This window comes from Carlito syrichta, unplaced genomic scaffold, assembly GCF_000164805.1.
Source record: "Carlito syrichta isolate Samal-C Ts95f unplaced genomic scaffold, Tarsius_syrichta-2.0.1 Scaffold303232, whole genome shotgun sequence".
NCBI lineage: Eukaryota > Metazoa > Chordata > Mammalia > Primates > Tarsiidae > Carlito > Carlito syrichta.
Window position 1 is genome coordinate 961,169 of NW_007247328.1, and position 18,350 is coordinate 979,518.

Below are 18,350 nucleotides of genomic sequence, written 5' to 3' on the forward strand. Positions count from 1 at the left end.
TGTTTTTCAGTTCTAAAACTTCACATTTGTTTTTTATGTAATATAGTTCTTTGCTAGGGCTTTTTGTTTTTCACTCGTTTCAAGCATGTTTGTAATGGCTTGTTGAACCATTTTTAACAGGATTGCTTTAAAATCTTCATCAGATAATCCCACTGTTTCTGTCAACTCGTATCTTGTTGGAATCTTAGACTGGAAAACCTATTTTGTTTTTGTTTTATTCTTGTTTTCCCTCATTACATAAGTGGGGTTGAACTAAGGTATGGTTTTTGAAACTACAAAGGTCTGGAAAAGTCTGGTAACCTTGGGTCCACAAGGTTCTCATTTCTTAATTATAATAAGTAAAATAAGTTACCAATTGGGGCTATGAAATATCATTCTCTAATGAAACAGGTTAGAATTTTGACAGTCTGGTAAATTGGTAGATGTTTGGCCTTACCTGAAGGAACGGGAACTTTGGATTAGCTTTTCTCTTGAGAGCCCTGTCACATCTATGTTTTGAAGTCTGTCCAGCACTAATTTAAAAAATAAGTTTCTAAAAATACCTACTTGTTTTTGGCACGGTTGTAGTGTCAGCTGTGATTCCTATCAGTTGTAACGATTGACAGGATCTAAAATTCAGATTTGCAATTATTTGCTCTGTACTCCACGCTCCTGTTCTTGGGTGGTTATGCATGTGCGATTTTTTTTTTTTCAGGAAAAATCCTAACAGTAATGTGGACCCTAGAGAGTATTTTTCCCCAGCATAACCCTTCTCAGCACTCCACTTACTTCTGAGACTGATCATTTTTCGAGGCAAGAGCATAGCACCTCCTCTGGGATTTACCAGCTTCTAAAAAGAGCCTGCCTGTGAGAACTTGATGAGATTGGGTTTCACCATTCTTTTCTGGGATGGCACCAAGACTACAAGTACTCTGGTGAATGTATGCCTACACAATACCTTTCATATTAGTAGATCCCAGGTAGCATACCTGCTTAAGCCAGAACAAACAAAAAAATCAAAGATAGCATTGTTACCAACAGTTCAGGTGATAGGAGGAAACTGACCTGATTTGGGACCCAGAACCCCTCTTTTTGTTTTTTAACTGAATTTTTCTTTAAAAGCTATGGTAAATAGCAAAAATTTACAATCTTGAGGTGTACCATGAACTGGCATTTAGTACATTTGCGGTGGTACCATCACCACTATCGAGTTCCAGGACATTCTCATCTCCCCAAAAGAGACTCCCATAAGCTTTAAGTGGTCACTCCCCATTCTCCTCCCACATACCTGCCCTACGGCCCCTGGCAACCACGAACCTGCTTTCAGTCTTTACCTATTTGCCTATTCTGGGCATTTCATCTAATCAGACAATGTGTGGCCTTTGGGTTTGGGCTTCTTTCACTTAGTATAACGTTTTTAAAGTTTATCCCTGTGGTAGTATGACTGTATCAGTGCTGAATTTCTTGTTATGGCTGAATAATATTTCATCGTATGAATAGACCATATTGGTTTATATATTCGTCAGTTGGTGGATATTTAGGTTGTTTCTACTTTTGACTCTTGTGAGTAATGCGGCTATGTGTCTGAGCCCATTTTCAGTTCTTTTGGGACTATACTGTGGAATTGCTGGGTGATATGGTAAATCTGTCCTCAACTTGCTGGGGAACAGTGGCTGCACCATTTTATGTCCCACCAAGCAGTGGGTGAGGGTTTCAATTTCTCCACATCTTCTCCAACATTTGTTATTTTCTGAGATGGTTGGTTTTGTTTTTTGTTGGTTTGATTAGTTTTTCATCTCTGTATTATTAATATCCTAGTAGGTTAAGTGCCGTTTCATTGTGCTTTTGATTTGCATTTCCCTAATGACTACTGATGCTGAGCGCCTTTTCATGAGCTTGTTGGCCATTGTGTATCTTCTTTGGATAAATGTCTATTCAAGCCCTTTGCCCATTTTTAATTGGGTTGTCTCTTTGCTGTTGACTTGTAGGAATTACTTATGTATTCTGGATATTAGACCTTTATCAGATAGGATTTGCAAATATTTTTCCCATTCTGTGACTATCTTTTCAATTCCTTGACAATGTCCTTTGACGCACGAAAGTTTTTAATTTTAATGAAGTCCAATTTATCTCATTTTTCTTTTCTTACTTGTGCTTTGGGCACTAAGAAACCTTTCCCAAATCCAAGATCATAAGGATTTATCCCTATATTTTCCTCTAGGATTTATATTATATTAGCTCTTATATTCATGTCTTTTTATTAATATTATTTTAATTAACCAATTATCATTATATATATTTCTGGAGTACAAAGTGATGTTTTGATACATGTATACAATGTGAAGTGATTAAATCAAGTGAATTAACATAGCCATCACTTCACCTGCATATCATTTTTTATAGTAAGACATTTATAATTTACTCAGCTATTTTGAAGTATATAATACATTATTATTGACACAGTTACCCTGTTGTACAATAGACCGCTTGAACTTATTCTTCCCGTCTAACTGTGTACCCTTTAACTAGCACCTCTTCCTTCTCCCTCCCCTAACCCCCACCTCAAGTCTCTGGTGGCCATCTTGCTATTCTCTACTTCCATGAGTTCAACTTTCTTAGATACCACATAAATGATATCAGATGATATTATCTTTCTGTGCCTGGCTTGTTTCACTTAGCATAGTATCCTCCAGGTTCATTCACGTTGTAACAAATGACAGGATGTCTTTCTTTTTCAAGATGAGTAGTGTTCCATTGCATGCATGTGTTTGTGAGTGTTTCACATTTTATTCATTCATTCAGAAACACTTAGGTTGATTCCATATCTTAGCTATTATGAACCATGCTGCAGTGAACATGGGAATACAGATATCCCTTTGGCATATTGATTTCAGTTCCTTTGGATTATATACCCAGAAGCAGGATTACTGGATCCTGTAGTAATTATGTTTTTAATTGTTTGAGGAATCTCCATACTGTTTTCCATGGTAGCTGTACTAATTTGCATTCTCATGAACAGTGTACAAGGGTTCACTTTTCTCTGCATCCTAACTAACATTCATTAGCTTTCTTTATATATATATAATACCCATTCTAACAGGTATAAGGTAATATCTCATTGTGGTTTTAATTTGCATCTCTTTGATGATTACTGTTTGAGCATTTTTCATCTACCTCTTGGTCATTTGAATATCTTCTTTTGTGAAATGTCTGTTCAGTTTCTTTGCCCATTTTTTAATCAGGTGATTTATTTTCTTGCAGCTGAGTTGTTTGAGTTCTTTCCATATTGTGGATATTAACCCCTTATCAGATGTATGGATTGTGATTTTTTTTTTTCCACTCTGTAGGTTGTCTCTTCATTCTGTTGATTGTTTCATTTGCTGGGCAGAAGCTTTTTTAGTTTAATACTATCCCATTTGTCTATTTTTGCTTTTGTTGTCTGTGCTTTTGGCGTCATATCAAAAAAATTATTGGCTGAACCAATGTCATGGAGCTTTCCCCCTGTGTTTTCTTCTAGTAGTCTTACTGTTTCAACTCATATATATATATGTAGTGTATCACATTTATAGGTTTGTGTATGTTGAACCATCCTTGCATCCTCAGGATAAATCTCACTTGATCATGATGAAAGATTCTTTTAATGTGTTGTTGAATTTAGTTTTGCTAATATTTTGTTGGGGATTTTTGCTTCTATGGTGTTCGTTTTCTTGTAATGTCCTCATCTGGCTTTGATATTGGTGTAAGATCATATATATGTATGTTTTTAATTCATTTTGAGTACTTTTTGCATATGGTGTGAGGTAAAACTACAGTTTTCATTCCTCTACATGTGAATATCAAGTTTTCCTAGCACCATTTATTGAAGAGATTTATTTCTTCATTGTGTATCCCTAGCACTTTTGTTGGGCATCATTTGATCAAAATTGCATAGGCTTATGTCTGGGCTTTCCATCTTGTTCCATTTATGCCAGTAGCACACTTTAGTAGCTTTATAATATATTTTGAATTTTGATGTCTTCAGCTTTGTTCTTTATGCTCAAGATTATTTTGGATATTCAGGGTCTTTTGTGTTTCACACAAATTTAAGGGTTTTTTTCTATTTCTGTGAAAAATGGCATTGGAATTTTGATAGGGATTGCATTGAATCTGCAGATCATTTGGGGTAGTACAAATATTTTGACAATAGTATTGTTTTCCAATCTGTAAACACAAGGTACCATTTCACTTCTTGGTGTTTTCTTCAATTTCATCATCAGTGTTTTATAGTTCTTAGCAGATATGTCTTTTAAATCCTTGGTCAAATTTGTTTCTAAGTATTTTTGTTATTGTTGTTGCTATTATATTTGAATTGCTTTCTTAATTTCATTTTTGGATCATTTGTTATTAGCATTGAAAAACACTACTGGTTTGTGTATATTGATCTTAAATTCTGCAACCTTACTGAATTTGTTTATTGTTTCTAACAGTGTTTTGCGTTTCCTTTCAGAATATCTTTCATTTCTCTCTTGCCTAATGACTTTGGCTAGGACTTTTAGTACTATGCTGAAAAGAAGTGGAGAGTGGACATCCTAGTCTTGTTTCTAACCTTAGAGAAAAAGCTTTCAACTTTTCACTGTTGAGTATGATGCTCAGTATGGTTTGTCAAATATAGCCTTTGTTGGGTTGAGATACCATTCCTCTATATCTAATCTGTTTAGTTTTATCATGAAAGGATGTTGAATGCCTTTTATGCATCTATTGATCATACAGTTTTTATACTTCATTTTTTTATGTAGTATATCACATTTATAGATTTGTATATGTTGAGCCATCCTTGCATTCCCAGGATAAATCTCACTTGATCATGATAAATGATTCTTTTAATGTGTTGTTGAATTTAGTTTGCTAATATTTTGTTGAGGATTTTTGCTTCTATGGTGTTCATTTTCTTGTAATGTCCTCATCTGGCTTTGTAGCAGTGTAATGCTGACATCATAAAATGTGTTAGGATGTATTTCCATAACTTTAATTTTTTGGAAGAATTTGAGAAGACTTGATGGTAATTATTTTTGAAATGTTTGATAGAATTCAGCAAAGAAGCCATCAGGTCCTAGACTTCTCTTTGATGGGAGACTTTCTTTACTGAATCAATCTCCTTACTTGTTACTGCTGTATTTGAGTTTTTAAATTTATTTGTGATTCATTTGTGATAGATTATAAGTATCTCGGAACTTAACCTTTCTTCTAGGTTATCCAATTGCTGCCATATGATTGTTCATAATAATATCTTATGAATCTTTGCATTTTTATAGTATCTGTTATAGTGTTTCAGCTTTCAAGTCCAATTTTATTTATTTGAATCACCTCTCTTTCTTCCTAGTTAACCTTGCTAAGAGTTTGTCAATTTTATATTTTAAAATAAAAACCAACTCTTAGTTTTGTTGACTTTTTTCCCATTGTTTTTGTAATCTCTATTTCTACCCTGATTTTTTTTTAATTTCCTTCCTTCTGTCAACTTTGGACTTGGTTTGTTCTTCTTTTTGTCATTCCTTGAGATGCAGCATTAAGCTGTTCATTTGAGATCTTTATTCTTTTATAATATAGATATTTATTGCTATACATTTCTCTTTTAGGACTGCTTTTTGCTGCAACCCATGAGTTTAGGTATATTGTATGTTTTCATTTGTCTCAAATATATTTATATCTTTGACTCATTTTAAGTTAATTTTTGTATATGATGAGAAGTAAGTGCCCGACTTCATTGTTTGGCATGTAGAAATACAGTTTGTCCCAGCAGTATTTGCTAAAGAGATTTTTCTTTCATCACTTAATGGTCTTGGCATCCTCATCAAAAATTAATTGACCATAATGTATAGGTTTATTTCTGGACTTTCAATTATATTCCATTGATTTTTATGTCTATCCTTATGCCAGTACCATGCTGTTTTCATTACTGTGGTTTTGCAATAAATCTTGAAATGGGGAAGTGTGAGTCCTATAACTTTTTCTTTTTTCAAGAAAAGTTCTTCCTCTTTCAAGATTATTTTGGCTCTTTGGAGTCCCCTGCAATTTCATGTGACTCTTCAGATCAGCTTTTCTATTTTTGCAAAAAACATAATTGAGATTTTAATAGGAATCGCACTGAACCTGTAGAACACTTTGATTTGTATTACTATAGAGTACCATCTTCCAGTGCATGAACATAAGATATCTTCTGATTTATTTAAGGCATCTTTAATTTCTTTGTTTTATAGGTTTTGGTGTATGTCTTATACCTCCTTGGTTAAAATTATTCCAAAGTATTTTATTTTTTTTGATGCTATTTAAATAGGATTATTTTCTTAATTTTCTTCTCAGATTGTATATTGCTATTATTATTTTTATAAAATTGATTTTATGGGTTCATCTGATATCCTTAGACTTCTCTGAGTTTGTTTCAATTGTGTGTGTGTGTGTGTGTGTGTGTGTGTGTGTGTGTGTGTGTGTTTTCTTCAGAATTTTTGAGATATAAGATACTGTCATCTACAAATAGAGGTAGTATTACTTTTTTCTTTCATATTTGGATGTTTTTTATTTCTCTTTGTTGCCCGTTTTGGTTAGAAATTTAGTAAATGTGTTTAATGGAAGTGGCAGAAGTGAGCATCCTTGTCTCGTTCCTGATAATGGATGATTAAGGATGATGTTAGCTATGGGATATTTTTATAATGCCCTTTATCATATTTAGGAATCTTTCATATATTTTTAGTTTTCTGAGTTTTTAGTCATGAAAGGGCATTAAATTTTGTCAAATGCTTTTTCTGCATCAGTTGAGATAGCCATATGATATTTTTCCTTCCTTCTATTAATGTGGTATATTATATGAATTGATTTTGTACGTTGAACCACCCTTGCATTCCAGGGATAAATCCCATTTGGCCACATATATTATTTTTTTAATATACTGAATTTAATTTGCTAATATTTTGTTGAGGATTCTTTCTTTTTTAAAGAAAAAAACACCTTATAGATCTAAATTTTTCTTTCCTGTACTAGTTTGCACTCCTCTTATCTTCTCAGTATTCAGATTAACCAAAGTAAATACTTGGTTGTATCTCTTTACCTCTTTTGCTATGTCTTTGAGAAAAGACAGTTGCCAGACAGATGATATAATACTGTAAATGGTGAATGTTACCCTGATTTCAACACCTTTCTCTCCTGGGCTTTTCCAGCATTATTGTCCATGAGAAATTTTAATAATGTCAATTCACAATGGTCCTTTATCCCTCAAAAAAGAAAAGGGTAAATTTAAAAAGTAATGTTCCTTGACATTTCAACATTGGAGCACATGGAGAAATCAGTGCCTCCGACACCTCCAGTGAAAGGATTTTATAAGCTCTGGCCCCATTTTATAACCTAGGGCTTCGTCACATTCCTTACTGTTATAAAAGTCTCAGCAGAGATTGTTTCTAAGGATACCAAGACTTGGCAAAGCACAGTTCTGTGATCTTGTTCTGTATCCATGGTATTTTCAGTAGTTGGGTCAGGGAAATACAGCTTACTTATGGAAACCGGGTACAATCAGCGTGGTGGATGGAGCTAACTCAGAAGAGACCTTTCCAAACACACAGAAGTGTTGGATGAAGTATAAACAAAGTCAGGTGTTTGATACAGAATGAAGCTCAAAAGAAAGATGAGGAAATTCAGGTATCAAACACAGAAACATAAAAGCCAGCAGGGTGAGAAGGAACTGAAGCCAAGGAGGCTGCCTGGAAATATCACCCCACATAGAGGACTCAGAGGCGGGAATTTCAGTGCGCTGTGCATAAAGCTGCAAATTTGTAGGGATATCATTTAAGTGAAACAGAAAGAGAAAGAAAGTTACCCATTAGACTGACAAAGAAGCAGTGAGCCACACTATGTGTTCAGAAAAGTGGATGGAAGAACAAGTTACCCACTGGGAACTGGGCGTCCGTGTTTACATAAGAGGTCCAATTTTAGATTTGTGCAAAAAGCACCCTCAGTCCTCTCCACAGGCCCAAGGATGTACACACTGGCTGTATAGTCTATTGTAAACCATGGAGCTCGGGATGAGGTCGGTTCCACCTTGGATACAGGCTTAAGGGATCACTGAGCAGGGACTTTTAGGGAACTGAGGTGGTGGGCAGGTGTGAGCCATGGGCAGATGTGAACTGTGAGCAGCCGTGGACCCCTCACCACCTGTGGAGGAAGGGCTGTGACATAGAGTGGATCCCTCCAAAGCAAGGAGTCAAGTGTTTTATATCTTATTATTATTATTTTTTGTTTTAGAAAAAGAATATCATACACCCATCCACAAGGGAACCAGGTGGCACAGAAGGCAGGGCTGGAACTGTGCCAGCGTAGCTCCGGGTGACCTTTGTTGTGTTATTTTTGACACAACTGAGTCTCTGTTTCCTCGCCTGCCCCATGAGAGGCCAGCACATGTGATCCCAACGGTCCCCCCACTTCTGTGGTTCTGTGATGTTTTCCCATAAGCTCCATCTCAAGGAGGAGCTTCTGGACTGTCCAGGGCAGAGGTGGCGGATGGGGCAGAGTCCAACCCTGCGTGGTCTCCGGGATCCAGGGGCAGAGTGTATCAGGTGCTCTTTGGGTCCCCACCTCGGATCTGGCTGGTTAGGCTGTCTGGGGTCAGGCAACAGGGCGGGCTCTCTGCACTTGGCCAGAGGGACGCGTCTCATGTGTATATACATTCCTGCAGGCCCAGACAGGTGCTCAGCAGGACCCCCGGAGATGAATTAGGCCTATAAAAGAAAGGGGGAACAGGGATCATTCCTCAGCCACCAGCCGTTTTGCTGAGCTGGCGGAGCCTTACCCTTAATTGTTGGTGACTTGAACATTTCAACCAAGACAATCAGAAATGCTCTCTTCTGGAAACTTGAACTTGAGCTCCCAGGATTATAGAGAACATCCAGGGCTCCCATCTTCTTTCCATGGCCCCGGGAGAATGAGAGGGGAAAGGGCTGTAGTAGAGAAAGGGCTTCCTGAGACTTTACATCTGGAAGGGGGGTGCTAACCCTAACCCTACTCCCAACCTGTCACCCTCACCCTCACCCTAACACTCCTGAACTCAAGTTCATTGGAGGGGGGGTGCTAACCCTCACCCTCACCCTCACCTTACCTTAAACTTCATCCTACTGAGACTTGAGGTCCATGGGAGGTGCTACCCTAACCTTCACCCTCCTCAGACTCGAGGTTCACTGCAGGGGGTGCTAACCCTAACCCTCGCCCTACCCTAACCCTAACCCTAGCCCTCCTAGACTCAAGGTTCACTGTGAAGCGTGCTAACCCTAACCCGCATCCTAACCCTAACCCTCACCCTCCTCAGATTCAAGGCTTACCACAGAGGGTGCTGACCCTAATGCCATCCTTAACCTGCAGCTCCTCATACGACTTTATATGTCTTCACATCCCCACAAACAGGATGGAGCTGCCGTAACAAAGTGTCACAGATTGGGGGGCTTCCCAGAAATTCATTTCCTCACAGTTCTGGAGGCTAGACGGTCAAGATCAAGGGTTGGTTTCTCTTGTGATCTCTTTCCGTGGCTGGTGGACAGCTGTCTTGTCCCTGTGTCCTTGCATGGCGTCCCTCAGTGCTTGCCAGTGTCCCAAAGCTCCTCTTCATATAGGACACCCGTCTTTCTGGATCCAGGCCCACCCTAACGACCTCATTTGACCTTAGTGACCACCGTAAAGACCCTATCTCCAAGTCCAGGCCCGTTCTGAGGTTCAGGGGTCAGGATTTCCACATATAAATTGGAAGGCGGATGTGGGGCGCTATTTAGACCCTAACAGAGGGTCACTGGCAATTTCTAAAGACCAGGAGCCTCTTTTGGGGGCAAACGAAGTGACATCCTGATGGTGAGAACTCAGCGCACGTTGACCTGCCTGGCAATTGTCAGGCACCCCTTGGGTTTCTAGAAAGCAGCACCCACCGTCCAGGACAGCATCATGTTTCTTCCCGGCAGTGGTGACCTTGCAGGGAACATGTCCAGAAGAGGCAGGGAGAGCTACTTGGCCTTGTGTTTTGGAAGGAAGTTCACCCTCACTTTCATGGGGGTTCACAGCGAGCCTCAGGTTCTGCAGAAAGAAGCCTCCTTTGGCTGGAGTCCTGGACACCCAGGCTTGTGCTGGGCGGGGAGGCTTATCTGCCTACAGAGTACAGGCTTGCAGGTGGGAGGGGGGGTTGAGACAGTTGCCAGAGAAGCAGATCAGAAGCCAGCTTTGTAAAAAGCATGTGTAGTGTACTGGGGGGAGGAGGAAAGCAGCATCGGAGGCGTAGGGTGCCCATGGAGTGAAACAGGGCACCTTTCCGAAGAGGGGCCGGCCGCAAGGTACCCAGGCAGCATCTGCTGCAGTAACAGGCAGCTTGTGGAACTCAACGCCTTCCTTGATGCAGGGAAGGTCACCCTCTCTGCCCCATCCCTCTCCGATCCCGTCCCCACCCCCATCCCACCTCCACTCCCTGCTCCCTCTGTCTGCCTGGTTGTACAACCCAAGGTTATTCTCCGAGTCCCTTTACAACATGCCGGTGACCTGGAGACTGACATTTGCTTTACCTGCAGGCTGAATGAGCGGGACCGCCTGATCAAGAGACTCAGCAGGAAGACGCCCCCCACCCTCTTCCGCGGCAGCTCCATCCAGCAGGGTGTCCCACGTAAGTAGCTCAGCCAACCTGGGGCAGCCGGGCGGAAGCTTCCTAGCAGGGGTGGCACTGGTGGGACACAGTGTTGGGGTCCAGCTTCTGGAAGGAGAATGCGTGTATCTGGCCCCTGGTATCCTGGCATCTGGCCACCTGCTCCAGCCCCTCCACTTTCTTGGGCCAGAGTTTGAGGCTGGGTGATTTCCCTGGCACCAACAAATGCCTGAATGGCAAAATCCTTAGACTTGAACTCCTGATGTGGCTGAGACCCTCTGTCAGCCTCCCAAGAGGATTTTTTTAAAAGACGGAAGTGATGCTTTTAAACTGTTGCCCCCCCCCGTGTCAGCAATATGAACTATTATATGTCATTAATAGAATGCATATTAAGTGGAACGATGACAGTCACTGGGAAAGAAATCTCCAGGCTTTGCCCTTGAGGGAGTTTAGAAGGAAGCGACTGGCAGAAAAAGAACAGCTTAGAAAAGCAAAGCATCATTGTACGCACAGGTCAGGTGGGATCTCTGTCGAGCACAAACTGCACCAGTCAACGGGCACTAGCAAGCAGACTTTCCACCCGGAGAGAGGGTTGGACATTCCCATGGGGAATATTGACGTGGGAGGAAAGGGGACTGACATACTTCTGTCCCTCAACTCTCCACCATCCCAGGAGTTGAGTGGTGCCAGTCCCGACGACACAGAGCAGAGGTTTAGGTCACAGTGACTGGCCATGTTGCCCAGCAATGCCCCCTGGGGTCTGGGTCACAGCCTCCAACTCTGGCCCAAGAAAGGTCAAGTCAGGAGGTTTGATGGGACAGTCCAAAAGGTGGAGTCCACCCCTCTGGAGGTGGACCACCTGGGTTCCTGTCCCTGCTCTGTCACTTTTTGATGATCTTGGGCAAGTTACTATAGTGCCAGACACCCGCCCAAAGACCCCAAAAGGGGAGTTGCTGTGTCCGAGAGGCTGAAGAAATGACCTGGAGACAACACACGAGACCCGGGCTTTATTCGGGAACTTTCCTACAGAGAAGGCAGTTCAGGAGCAGCCAGGTGGACGGGAGAGACCTGCTCCGGATGGTAAAAGGCACACGGGTGACACAGCATCTTACACGGAGCAGAGGGCAGGGTGAAGCATGAAAGGGGCGGGATTTCAAGTGCACAGGCGCCGTGTGAGAACATGCTTATGCATTCATCACATGTACATGAAACAGCTGTGAATTCTCTCTAGGGTTGGGGTTTCTAATATTATATTGAAGCAAAGGAGCACTAGAGGTCACCAGAGGTGATGGGCATCGATCCAAGTGGCCCAATCTAGTCTGAACCAGCCCAGGGGGCTGAATGCCTCGAGGACGGCACTCGAGAACATTCCCTGTGCAGGGCTGCAAGATGCGGTCGGCGGCCAGGAGGACACTTCGCCCAGGGCCTCAGCATGGCCTGCAGACCCAGGGCAGAGCCTGAGGGGAAGGGGAGATCCGGGTTGGCCACCCCAAGGACCCCTCCCCGGGCTCCACCCCCCTGCTTGGGGCCAAGTCCAGGGTGCATTCGTGTCGTCACTATGTATGTGCCGCCCTACAGTTACTTACTGCCTCTGTTTCTGCATCTGGAAAATGGGAATAATATGCGAATTCACCTGGAGTTATTGAGGGGATTAAATGCAATCAAGTATATAAAGTGCCCAGAACAGTGCCCGGCAGTGTAGGGTTGAGTCAATATAGGGCTGATTCTGCCATTCATTCAATAACTTTAGGAAACTTACATCCTTCTCTAAATTTTTGATTTTCTCCTCTGGAAAAAACTAACAAGAATGGTGCTAGTGTGCATCTCCCACAGCCCTTGTGAGTGAGTCTTCACGAGGCTGCTTGTACAGTTCCCTCTGCATGCCAGGCATGTGGAACCTACCCACAGGCTCCCAGAACCACAGGGTTATGCTTGTCTGATGAATGCTTCAAAACAACCTGAGACAAAGTACACACAGTACATATGTTGCGATCGAAGACCAAGGGAAGACTTTTATGGGAGACCCGTAAATGGCTTAAGACAACTACCAAGTGCTTTTCTGAAGTCAACATTTTGAAAGCCTAAAAGAAATCTACTGAACAAATATAAGAAATAAGAAAGCTGCTAACATCACACCACATTTTTACAAATACTCAGCGACTAGTTCTAGAAACTGATGGATGCCTCGGAACGTTTCTGTTGTTAACAACCAGAGAAGATCATCCAGAGGTCAGAGGTGGGCCTGGGGTGCAAGGAGGTCTGCAGACATGCCTCAGCCTTGGAAGTCTTCCTGGGTCTGTCCCAGAACCGAGGAAGAACCCGCGTCTGGGCAGTAGCTCTCGTTCCTGTGAGCCACCAACGTCGTATGTGTCACTGAGACCAGCATCTGCTACAGCCTGATTCCTCATCGCCCCCGTGGGTGTGGCTATTTCTGTGGCTATGGGGGATCCTTTTCCAGACAGGAAACTGCTACTTCCATTAAGATGCTATCAGAGCTCAGACTCCAAGGAATGCTACTTATGGAGACATATTCCAAAGTAATAAAAAGACGACATGATTTTTATGGACCCCACCAAATGTTCTACCCAGAGAAATCAAGACAAAAGAAATGTGTCCGTCCTCCCCTCTCCTTCACCGGCCTGATCCGGTCCCCAGGTCCGGGCTGTGGCTGAGTGTGGGAAGCCGACGCATTAGGAAGCTCACAGCCGGATAAGTCCCAGGTGGGCTGGTGGAGAGTGTTCCTGGACCATCAAGACTCTCTGGCTATCGAGACTTCCTGAAAGAAAGTCAGTGGCAGTGGCAATGTTGAGGGCTGGAGGCTGCCTGTGAGCCCCGTCTGGATGCCAATGGCACGTCCATGGTCAGTAGGCAGGGCGGGGAGCTGGTTGGCATCCAAATCAGGTGGGCCCAGCTGTACAGGCGAGGCCAGTTGAGTGGTGGTAGTGCCTGCTGTTCCCCTAAAACTTCTCCCATGATGGGTCCAACTACCCCCAGGCCTGGTTTCTAGGAGGACCCTCCCGCCTCGTGCCTAACCTCTCAGGCCATCCTCCTTTCATTCTTGAAATTGAGAGTTCCTTTTAATTTTCCATTAGGTTAAGAAAGTCTCAGAGCACAACATTCTGGAAACGTGGCGGGAGGTGCAGCCAATGGGAACTTGATGGTGGTGGAGGGACATTTGGGCAGTGACCTCTGAGTGTCCCACCTACTCTGAGAGGTTTGCAGCAGGGCAAGGAACCCCTCTCTGTCTCTTCCAAGTGAAACCTAGAAACCCTTCCCACCCCAGGATGGCCCAGTCGTCCCACTGTGAGCCCAGGGGAGGCCCTTGTGACAGTAGCACTAATGTAAACAAAGGAAGTGACAGCTGTGAGTTGAAAAAACCCCTAGAGTTGGGTTCCTGGTAGGCACAGACATGTTACGAATGCAAAACAGCGTAATCAAAAGGCAAAGCTTTCACTCCTTCTGTTTGAACAGGGAGTAGACTTCCAAAAGCTAGGATACATTTCCCCAAAGGACACTTCCAAATAATGCTTATTTGTATGTCTCAGTGAGTCCCCTTCATATCTGACCCCCACCCCCACCAAAAAAAAGGCAGCTAAAAACAAAGGTAGGTGGTCATTGTTCTGGTTGGACAGACCATTGGGACAGGCTCCGTTCCTTCCTGTCTGGCATGGATGTCGAGCCTTGCCATTGGTACAGAGTGTGAACTAGATGGAAGGAAGGAGAGGATTCTGTGGCCTGGGTGTGGTTGGTCCAGAAAGTGTCCCAGGGTCCAGAGAGAGGACTGGAACTCGAGGGACCCTGGGCCTCACCTGGTCCGTGCCATTTAATGCAGAAAATCAACAAACAGCCGGGCGCGGTGGCTCACACCTGTCATCCCAGCACTTTGGAAGGCTGAGACGAGAGGTTTGCCTGAGTCCAGGGGTTTAAAACCAGCCTGGGTAAATGGGTGAGAACTCATCTCCACAATAAATAAATTTTTTAAAAAGTAACTGGGCATAGTAGCGTGCCCCTGTTGTTCCACCTCCTTGGAAGGCTGAGGCAGAAGGATTGCCTGAGCCCAGCAGGTTGAGGCTGCCGTGCCCATGAGCATGCTGCTGCACTCTAGCCTAAGCAACAGAGAGAGATTCTGACTCTAAAAACAGAAAAGAAAAGAAAATCAACCAAGACCCAGAGGACTGAAGGACCCCAAGGAAGAATGACCAGGCAACAGCCAGGCCAGGACTAGAACCCTTATTTTTTGCTCCGGAGCCTTCAGGGCGTGGGCTATGTCCTCTGCCTACCCCCAGAGTGGTTATAAGAGCACCTCCATGTCCTTGGACCACTGTTCCTTGCCCAGGTTGCTTCCAAGGGATTGAGGTGCATCCCTGGGGGACACAGAAGCCAGGGGCAGCCCCAGCAGCACGTGGATCCAAAGGCCGCTGCTGCTGGTTGGGACCACAGACGTGTGCTGGCAACGCTTCTTTCAAGAAGACCAGAGAATGAAGGCTGTCCACGTGGACCATGGCACACAGCCTCGCCACTGGAGGAGACGGGGTTATTTGCCAGATTTTGTTTTGAAACATCTGAGGAAAGACGTCTCCTCTCAGACCAGTAAAAATGCTTCAAAGGTGCACCTTGTGTGGGGGGATTGGGACGGGAGGGAGGCAGAAGACTGGATTAGCCCCTTCGAACCCAGTGGTAGGTTCCTTGGCCCTGGTGATCTCTGATCAAGCAACTTGGCAAACATCCAAAGACTGTCAAGGGAACAGAAGTGGGCGTCTGCATGTGCTCTTCTGTGCCCGTAAGCCGATGGTGCGAAGATTCTAGAATCAAAGCAACGCCGCCTCGTGTGAAAAACCGCCATCCGGAGGTTCAAGTGCACAGGCGTGGGCCCAGGGCAGGCACGTCCACCCATGGGAGCCTCCCGTTCCAAGCTGGCCCCGTCTCCCTCGGGGACCCCATGCCCTTGCACCCAGCTGTCTGGGGATGCACCCTGGGAGCTGCTTCACCCTGGAGACCACGAGGCGGGATTGCTGGGGTGTGGGCTTTGTTTTGCTGTAATTGGAGGTGAGCAGGCAGATGGAGCCCTGGTGGAAGGTTCCTCTCTGTCCCCCGGTTCCCCTGGGCCTGCTCTGTCTCTCCTCTGCCTGCTCACGCCCTCCTTTCTGTGGCCTCACCGGTCCAGTCCCTCCTCCCTGCTGCCCTGCCCATGTCCTCAGCCGATCCCCAGGCCACCTCTGTGGCCGAGCCCTCGCCTCCCAGGAGGGCCTGGCTGAGCCCTCGGGTTTCTTGGCAGTGGCTGGCAGCCACACTCTCCAGAAGAGCTGGGAAACCAGCCCAGGGCCTGGGATGCTCAGTGCCCAAGCACCAGGGTAAGAAGCGGCCCGGCGACGTCTCTTGACGCCTCCTCCCCTTCTCCAGCCCCAGGGAGACTCCTACATGGTACTATCCGATGTCTTGATACCCTCGAAACCTTCCTTTTCAAACCAGCTGTCTGAGGACATGAACCAGTAATCCCACAGCTGATTCTCGGGACAATTTCTGACCTCCTTTCTCCGTTAAAGAGGTTGACAATGAACTCACGGCTCCTTGCTAAATCGTAAACAGGCATGGGTAGGAGTCGCCATCATCGGGCTTCTGATTGTGTTGTTTCTGGGCCAGCATGTCCAGTTGAGATGTGGGACTTTTCCACATGCTGACACAGAAGGGAGCGCGACTTGTAAATGTCCTCTCTGTGGGAAGGCCTGGTAGAAGCCAAGCCTCCTCTCGGCTTGGAACGCTGAACCTCTTCCAGGCACGGGAGAGCTCGGGCCTGCAGTCACACGGCCAGGCATTGCTTCTCAGCTATGCAGCTCACTAGGTCTGAGGCCTTGGGCAGGTCAGAGAAATCTCTGTGCCCCTGTTTTCCCATCTGTGAAGTGGGAAGGTGTACCATTATGTCTCTCACACGGTTGCTGGGAGGATTCGATGAGCTATTTGTAAACAGTATGTGGAACAGTGCCTCATACAAGTAGCATGTATAAGTGTTGGCAGGCTAGGCACAGTGGCTCATGCCTGTAATTCCAGCAACTTGGGAGGCTGAAGCAGGAGGATCACTTGAAGCTGGGAGTTCGAGACCAGCCTGGGAAACACAGTGACATCTTGTCTCTAAAAAAAATAAAAAATAAGAAAAATAGCCAGGCATAGTGGCACGCACCTGTGGTCCCAGCTCTTTGGGAGACGGAGGCAGGAGGATCACATGAAACCATGAGTTCGAGGCTGCAGTCAGCTATGATTGCACCACTGCACTTCATCCTGGGCGACAGACAGAGAACCGGTCTGTTAAAAAAAGCAAAATTTGGCTACGAACTGCTTGCCAGTCTTCCTGTGGCCATAGGTCCAATCACTAGATCCCTCTTGACGTTGTCGTGTGATCTTTTTCTTTATTTACACGGAAATAAACCCACTTAATTACCTAGCACCATTCTGAATCAGTGCAATTTAAAACAGGAAAGCTCCAAGCACCACGTGCGCCTGGCCGACTCTCCCTGTCAGGTTGTGTGGGTTTTCCCCGATGTGCTTACAGCTTCACCCACTAGCCGGTGGCAGGTGGGGCACGTCCTCTTGAAGCTTACGGCTTCACCCACCTGTGCCAGGCAGGTGGGGCACGTCATCTTGACCAGTGATGGGAGCTGGAGAAACAGACCTATGATCTGTTCTTTCTGCAGCCCTCCAAAAGTAGGAAACCCACCCCTTGGAGCCAGACTCACCCCAGCATCAGCAGCCAGCACCACTGGACCTCGACCAGACTGTACCCTGCCACCATTCCCCACTGGCCACGTCCCCTCCGTGGTCACAGGTTTCTTCATGTCAGGTTCACCCATCCAAGGCTCAGGAGGCCAGGGTGTCACAACCGCGCTGTCCCCCAAACCGCAGCTTACTCTAAACCCAGATGTCCCTGCTGACCGGTCCCCTCTGTGTGCTTCTCTTCCAGATGGGTACGCTTTTTCTCAAGAAGAGCACGGAGCTGTTTCTCAAGAAGAAATCGTCCGAGCTTACGACACCACCAAAAAGAAATCGCGGAAGAAATAAGGCGCGTCTTCTCAACTGATCGTAGGAAAGAGATTCGATTTGTTGCACCCAGTGTTAACAGGTCTTTTTCAGCAGAGACTGGCGTCGCAGCCAGAACACCGGAAAACACATTTCTGTGGCCTTAGCCAAGCCGTTTGTTAGTTCCATATTCCCTCGCAAGCCCGGAGGACAGGCCGCAGGGACGCCGTCTTTCCCTCCCATCCCACCAAGTCTGCAGTGCTTAGCCTAACTCTTGTTTCCGTTGTTACGAAGCATTCAACTGTGCTCTGTGAGGTGTGAAATTAAAAACATTATGTTTCACCAGTATTTAAACATCAGTGCTAGTTGTTCTGGGAAAAAGAGAAAGGAGTTTTATGTGGCGTGGGAGACCCAGCCTGTGTAACTAGAGCCGGGCATACTTGCTTCCTGTTTGGTTAACGCACGGATCGAGGCTGCCGGGCAGCATGCAGACTTCACTCAGGCAGGTCGATCTCTCGCTTTGATTCCTGTCATGTTTGTACGGAGTTGGCATCAACTTCTTGATTGCACTGATGCCAGTCTCTGGGTGGTCAACCTGAGAACATCGACTGGAACCTGGTAGCCACATCCCCAGCAAGACCAGCCATCGATGATCCGACAGGGTCTCTCCTGCACCCTGTCCAGGTGCCGCGTGGCCCGGTCCTGCCGTCGCTGCCCAGGTGTCCCTGGCCTC

At 45.1% G+C, this 18,350-nt stretch overlaps 1 protein-coding gene across 2 annotated transcripts in view; it reads left to right on the forward strand.

Moving 5' to 3' along the window:
* The window catches only part of LOC103260518 (phospholipid-transporting ATPase IB), a 549,519-nt gene extending 531,548 nt beyond the window's left edge, over positions 1-17,971 (forward strand). For both annotated transcript variants that reach the window (XM_008058151.2, XM_021712400.1), the window contains 2 exons: positions 10,539-10,630; positions 17,562-17,971. In XM_008058151.2, the coding sequence (XP_008056342.1) occupies positions 10,539-10,630; positions 17,562-17,659 (190 nt within the window). In that variant the 3' untranslated portion in view covers positions 17,660-17,971. The remainder of the gene's footprint in view (positions 1-10,538; positions 10,631-17,561) is intronic.
* The last annotated feature ends 379 nt before the right edge of the window (positions 17,972-18,350 follow it).